Genomic DNA, 6,365 nt, shown 5'->3' on the forward strand with positions numbered 1-6,365 from the left:
CTTCAAAATGCACAGAGAGCTTTATTCTTTATTTTGTGCTTTATCAACATGGATTTATTTACAAAATTAGAATGCCTTTCATTAATATCCAACAGGAGATATTTGACAGTACCTGGTGTAGGACCCACATCAACCCTGCTGTTTTTTAATGTCTATGCAAAGTAGATTTGCTGTTACAGGCTTTTTTCATTAAGGAACCTGTCAAATAATAATTTACAATGGATATACTGTAAAGCTAGGGCTGTCGCAATTATTATATAATCGTCTCATTGCAATTACCAGGAAGGTTCATTTGAGCCTGTTGTAATTCCTCTGTAGTCTGTTAACATTGTGATAGAAGTGGATCATGTAGCTGTGTGTAGAGCTACATGAAGCCATTAAAGCAACAATGAGCCGTTTTGGTGTATGGTTACCCCATGTGGTTGATAAGCGCAATTGTCTGATACGCGTGTCGTAAATACTGTCGCAAAGTTTCTCCGTTGTCAATACACGTGAATTTGTTTACAAAGCTGATGTAACCGCCGTACGCGCATAACTGGTCTGAACTACGGAACCTGCACATTTTTACCACAAAACGTTTATTGTGGTTTGGTAGTCTTCATTTACATGCATTACACAAATTCGTGACGAGAAACAACATGCTAGCTATCGACACCAGGGCAACAAAATATTATCTCTCAGCTACTTTAAGATTATAAATTGTGAACCGGTGGTGCGCCAATGAACAACCTGAACAGATCCTAATAACAAATAAGCTCAAAAGTACAGGAGTGTAAGAAAAATTGACATATAACACTTACAAATCCAGTAGCAGGACCGCTAGGTCTCCATCAGTTTTGCAACCCGTTGCAAAGTGTTAGCCTGTCCAATATTGATTCGTGATCGGGCTAAAGTCCGATCACTCTCTCTCTTTCTTTTCTTCGCTTCCTCTGACAAAACCCTCTTTATTTTTTTGCAGGCTCTGCCATGGTGATGGTTTGGAGACTTGCGTTGAACTAGATCAGTGGTCTCCAACGTGGTGCCCGCGGGCACCTGGTAGCCCGCATAAACTCTGTAAGGTGCCCGCCAAACACAGGGCTCAACAATAATGCTCAGGACAGTTGACGAATCTGTGACTATAGGTATCAGCCAAGTGCTACATCATCATGAAATGTTATTAGCACGCGTTGTAAGCTTTAATATATTCAAGTGGAAAAATATGTGAAAGAAAACAGAATTTGGTCCTGTGAGCCTAAAAATAATGCATCACGTGTTTCAAGTTTGAAAGTATTTTATCAACAAGTAGCCCTCTAGGTGATTTTATATCTTCAGGTAGCCCTCGCTTACAAAAAGGTTGGAGACCCCTGAACTAGATGGTCTCGTCTTATTGTTAGATGTTGGCTAACTTCACCCAGGCTATGAGTAAAACGTGATGTATGCCGTAAAGCAGGTGATGGGCGGGGCTTGGGATCCTACCCGCAAACCAATGTTACAAGTGTGATTTCAGCCGATAGAGGGCTGTTTAGGTAGGAGCGGCAGCAAAATTCGTCCAGTTAAGAGTTGTCCTACCACTAAAATAATTTTAGAGAGATTCTACTGTGTCTGACTAAACTAATTGAATGCAACTTTGACCATTTTACAGGTATTTTTATAAATTCTCTACGATTGCGACATTGCATCGTGCTTAAAAATGTTTACATAACCTTTGTTATGAACCACTAGGGGTTTGCGATCACCTGTTTGGGAAACCCTACTGCTATACTGCTGTATAGAAAGCTTATTTTAAAACAGTCATTAACTGCCACAAACCTTGAGGAGCAGCTTGTAAATTACTTTAGAAACAGGTCTGTTACATTTTCTCAAAAATATTTGTCTTTTACAATGGACCATCTGTATTTTTACTTGCCTCAGGTAACATGTTGCGTATTAACATGTTTCTTGAGATGGGCTGACTGAGTAAAACGTTTTCCGCATTCCTTGCACTCAAACGGTCTCTCTCCTGTGTGAATAAGCTTGTGCCTTTTAAAATTACCAAGATCCACAAATCCTTTCTCACAGATGGGGCAAACGTAGCGTTTCTCTCCTCTGTGGCCCTGCATATGCATATTCAGAGCAACTCTGTGTTTAAACTTCTTCCCGCATTGAGCGCAAGAGAACGGCTTCTCGCCAGTGTGCATACGCATGTGTGTAGAGCGGTCTGCTTTAGCCAAAAACCTCTTCCCGCAAACTTTACAAGGAAACGGTCGTTCTCCAGAGTGGATGAGCTGGTGTTTGGTAAGCGTAAAGTGGTAAACAAAACTCTTTCCACACTCCTCACACTGATACCGCTTCTCTTCGGCGTGGACCTTTAAGTGCCGGTTAAGACCTCGAACGCTAGGGAAAGCTTTTCCACACTGGGAGCAGGTATAAGGTCTCTCACCTGTATGAAGTCTCATGTGGTTCTCCAGGGCGGAGGCGTTGCTAAGGACCCTTCCACATTCAGAGCATTCCGTACTCCTATACAATGTTTTCCCAGACGTTTTTGGTAATTTTTGAGGAATATTTGAGGAAACAAGTGTTGGTTCATTAACAGAGTCATTCTGAATCTTGTCCATCCTCGTGTCCTTGACTGGAAATAAGTTGTCGTCATTTATTGGTTTGGATGTGGAACAAGTTTGTTTTACGTCATCCTCTGAGAGGTCACTTTTTTCTGTACCCCCTGAAGCACTACAGTAAGGAGACAACTGTACGTCTGCTGTTTCCAAAGGCGTCTCTAAATGTGAAATGGGTTCCCTCCCTATAACAACATTAGAACTGGTGGAAACTGCAGCTTGTTGCTCTTTCTGTGTCAGCAGAGGTGCAAGTTTACCGAATGGATGCGAATGATGCATAGACGTATGTTCTGGATCATCTTGTGCCGTTATAACAATGGGTGAGTGCAAATGCAGAGTATCCAGAGATTCAAGCAAACCTGACGTATTATCAGGTGGAGAAAAAAAATGGTCAGAAGAAGAAGAAGAAGAGAACTGATCCAGTTGTGTTGAATATTGAGATTGCATAAGTGTAGGATGATGGGGTTGGTTTAGAGTATCTGTTGAAGGACCTGAAAGTGTGGAGATGGATCTCTGAATTGGTGTAACTGGATGGTGGTGAGGTGTAAATGGAATATGCTTTGAAAAATAAGAAGGTTGAGTTGCCAGAGACGGATTGTGTTGTGGCACCAATGGAAACTGGAATGACGGACTCATCTGCGGAGATGAAGCATAAACCTGGGCTTGAGGTGGAATAAGACTGGATGGGAGAATCTGATCCTGGACTGGTGATGACGTAATGGCCTGTGGTGAAAAGATGGGCTGTTGAGTGAGCTGAGAAAAACAGGTTAATAACTCTGTGGACTGACTTATTGAAAGAGTTTTCTCTGTATGTGTAACATGTGACTGAACCGGTTGATTGGAGAAATGAGTCTCCTGTACTAAGACTTGACTTTGAGGAATGGTGGGTTGTGCTAACTGGGTGGAACGGAAGGTGTTTGGATGACAGACATTTGAGGCAAGATCTTTCTGATAGAATAGCGTTTGGTTTGATCTTTTAGAATGTTGGTTTGGTTGAAGATGTACTGCTGTTGGCTTGGTTTGATGTATGGATGTGCACTCTGGAGCACCAGATAGTTCAATCATTGGCACGGACACGTTAACCATAGAAACAGGAGTTTGGGTTGAATTGGCATGTTGTTTTGAAAAAGTTGATGCCTGGGTTGGTGCAATGGCACTTGCTCTTTCTGTCTGCTTTTGGGAATATGAGTCTTCAGTGTTTTCTAATGATCTTTTAGCTGTATCTCTGGCTGGGTGTACACGCTGGTTGGATTTGTTAGCACAAAAATCCACTCTGTGACTACAGGAGGAAGTCACGGATTGAGGTGATTTCTCCCTAGAGATACCATGATGGCTGGTTATTGGTTGAAAAGCTGGTGGGATCACAACTGTGGATAAAGAATTGATTAAATTCTTATTATTATTTTATTATGTCAACTGGCACTTCAACCGATCATAAGATCAATCATAAACCAATCAGAAAAAAACTAATGATGAGATGATGCTTAGCTGATGAATGTCTCTTATACCCCTTTCCATGGTTTCCTTATTTGGCTCTTTGCGCACCAGTATTGGTTCAGCACCCTCTTGCTTCAGTAGAAAGTATCCTGGTGCGTAGTTATTACATTCAGTCTCCTGGGGCTGAAGACACAGTGCATAAAATCAGACAAGATTCAGCAATAAAACATTATGCACCCTATCATCAAATATTAAAGTGATTCTATCATCATTTACTCACGCTCTTGTAATTTCAAACCTGTCAGACTTTCTTTCTCCTGCAGAACACAAAAGAAGATATTTTGAAGAATGTTGGTAGCCTAACCGAACAATGGTGGTACCCATTCACTTCTATTGTACAGGCACAAAACCAATGTTAGTCAATGGGTACCGCCGTTGTTTGGTTACCAACATTTTTCAAATATTCTTATGTGTTCCGCAGAAGTTATACAGGCTTGAAATGACAAGAGGGTGAGTAGGCTAAATGATGACAGAATTTTCAGTTTTGGGTGAACATAAAATGTACAGTATAAGAACCCTTGTTTTTTTTCTACCAGCTGTGATTAAAGCGATAAACAATGTTCACATTAAAAACTCTCTTAAAGTTCTTGGATAAATGACGTGTTATTTTATACCTCTTGTTTGATGAGAAGCAAAGCAAGCTGTCTCCTGCCATCCTCACTGGCGCAGAGATCAGCGAGTTTATCACTCGTGAAGTCTCCGACATGAAGCTGTCCTATACAAGGATGAGGACTGCAGCCCTGGTCAACCAAAATGGGCTTTTCTGTAAAAAATAGAAAATAAAAACTTATATTACAAAACTAGCAGAAATCAATTTCAAATATTTTTAGATTGATGGTTGCTGCAGTCACCTGTTTTCCCAACATCATATTTAAAAACGACAGGTGTTCACAATAAATAATACATATTTAAAAGCAACTTTTAACTTAGGTACAGTAATTTTTTTTTTGCCTTGTTGCAAAGCAGCTTTATAGAAAATACATTTGAGCACAAACAGTAGAACAGTATAGAGACAAAGAAAAATTATATATATGAAAATGAAGCAAAAACAGAAAAGTCTTAAAATACATGGCATTATTACAAAATGCATGATAATATAGCAAATTGCAAAACTACATTAGTTTTACTAACTGTACAAAAAGTTGTCTTTAGGATGAGAATCGTTAAAAGACGTTATAATTTTCCAGGAAGTGTTTAATGCACGCCATAACTCAGAAACATGTAACGCTAAAAAATGCAAACACATACCACATTGCACGCCAACATCTCGATATTTAGAGATGATCAGAATGCTCTGATTTCCTTCTGTCGTGTTTCTCCTGTTGTCTGGAATGGATGAATCACCTGTCGTCGTTAGGTTGGCGTTCTCCTGTATCTGCACCAACTCCGCTTTCAAGGTCTGTAAAGAGACTTCAAAAAGCTTCGTTGCTTCCCTCACAGCAGCCTGTAATATTGTTTCCATTACAGCCCTGAATTGGGTTTGAAACCCGTCATAATGTACACTCACAGTCCCATTTGGATTCATTTTAAATATTTAAGCAGAAGTTGTTGTTTCTGTGACAGCAGAGAGGAACATGAGGCATCCAGGGGAGGGCGGTGTTTTAAACTTCCGCACTGAATTTTTAAATAGTTTAATTCAGAGCATAGCACATTATCGAGGGAGTGAATTCTGTGTCATTGTTTTACTATCATTCAAGTGGCCACTCCGTTATGTTGAAAAAATATATACAAATTACAAATACCATTATGAACCATCAGCTGATAATCATTAAACAGCTACTAAATTAATTTATGTCGTGTGTTTTGAGCCTGTTTATTCCAGTAGGATTTAATCATGCTCTATTAATTCCCATTCGCCTGATAACATCCCACCAATAAACCTAACACATACCAAAAGACCCTAGCGGATAACGTTTTCTTTCATAAAATTAAACAATTCCCATTATACATTAACATGTTTTGGGGTTTTTTCTACTCGGAATGAGTGTTGTATAAAAACAATATAAATCTTTAAATTAAGGGTCGATTAATGCTTTTTAAAGGGTGCGAATACATCACATGTTTGCAGTTATGCTGCCTTCACGTTCTCTCGGAAATTAGATAATTCCCACTCCAACACTGTTACTAAATCCAGACGTTACTTCCGGGTTGAAGTGGGAACCGAGAGCACGTGAAGGCAAGGCAGCACAGTGTGTGTCCCTAACTTGTATCCGTACATTTTTCTGCAGGAAGTACTTACAGCAATTCAACCGCATGACAGACATGATGCAGGATTAAGACACTTTTAGCATGTCATTC

At 39.9% G+C, this 6,365-nt stretch overlaps 1 protein-coding gene across 2 annotated transcripts; it reads right to left on the reverse strand.

The window, feature by feature from the left end:
• Nucleotide 1: 1 nt before the first annotated feature.
• On the reverse strand, nt 2–5,592 carry LOC130552673 (pogo transposable element with ZNF domain). 2 transcript variants are annotated; one of them, XM_057331128.1, is made up of 4 exons: nt 5,316–5,592; nt 4,682–4,830; nt 4,079–4,190; nt 2–3,937 (listed from the first exon to the last, which is right to left on the reverse strand). In XM_057331128.1, exons 1-4 carry the CDS (start codon nt 5,590–5,592, stop codon nt 1,887–1,889), a joined length of 2,589 nt encoding a protein of 862 aa, XP_057187111.1. In that variant the 3' UTR covers nt 2–1,886. The 2 variants fall into 2 exon arrangements, with proteins under 2 accessions (XP_057187111.1, XP_057187112.1); XM_057331129.1 differs by having other exon boundaries at nt 3,826–3,937; nt 4,060–4,190.
• Between the last annotated feature and the right edge of the window lie 773 nt (nt 5,593–6,365).

Source organism: Triplophysa rosa, linkage group LG4 (assembly GCF_024868665.1).
Source record: "Triplophysa rosa linkage group LG4, Trosa_1v2, whole genome shotgun sequence".
In the NCBI taxonomy this organism is placed as follows: domain Eukaryota; kingdom Metazoa; phylum Chordata; class Actinopteri; order Cypriniformes; family Nemacheilidae; genus Triplophysa; species Triplophysa rosa.

Excerpts from the sequence above, each read along its gene's own strand:
- LOC130552673 (XM_057331128.1), bottom strand. The coding sequence starts at position 5,592 with ATGAATCCAAATGGGACTGTGAGTGTACATTATGACGGGTTTCAAACC. Across the intron at positions 4,831-5,315 it reads AGATGTTGGCGTGCAATGTG|AAAAGCCCATTTTGGTTGAC; the intron begins GTATGTGTTTGC and ends TATTTTTTACAG. Across the intron at positions 3,938-4,078 it reads TAAGGAAACCATGGAAAGGG|TTGTGATCCCACCAGCTTTT; the intron begins GTATAAGAGACA and ends CTTTATCCACAG.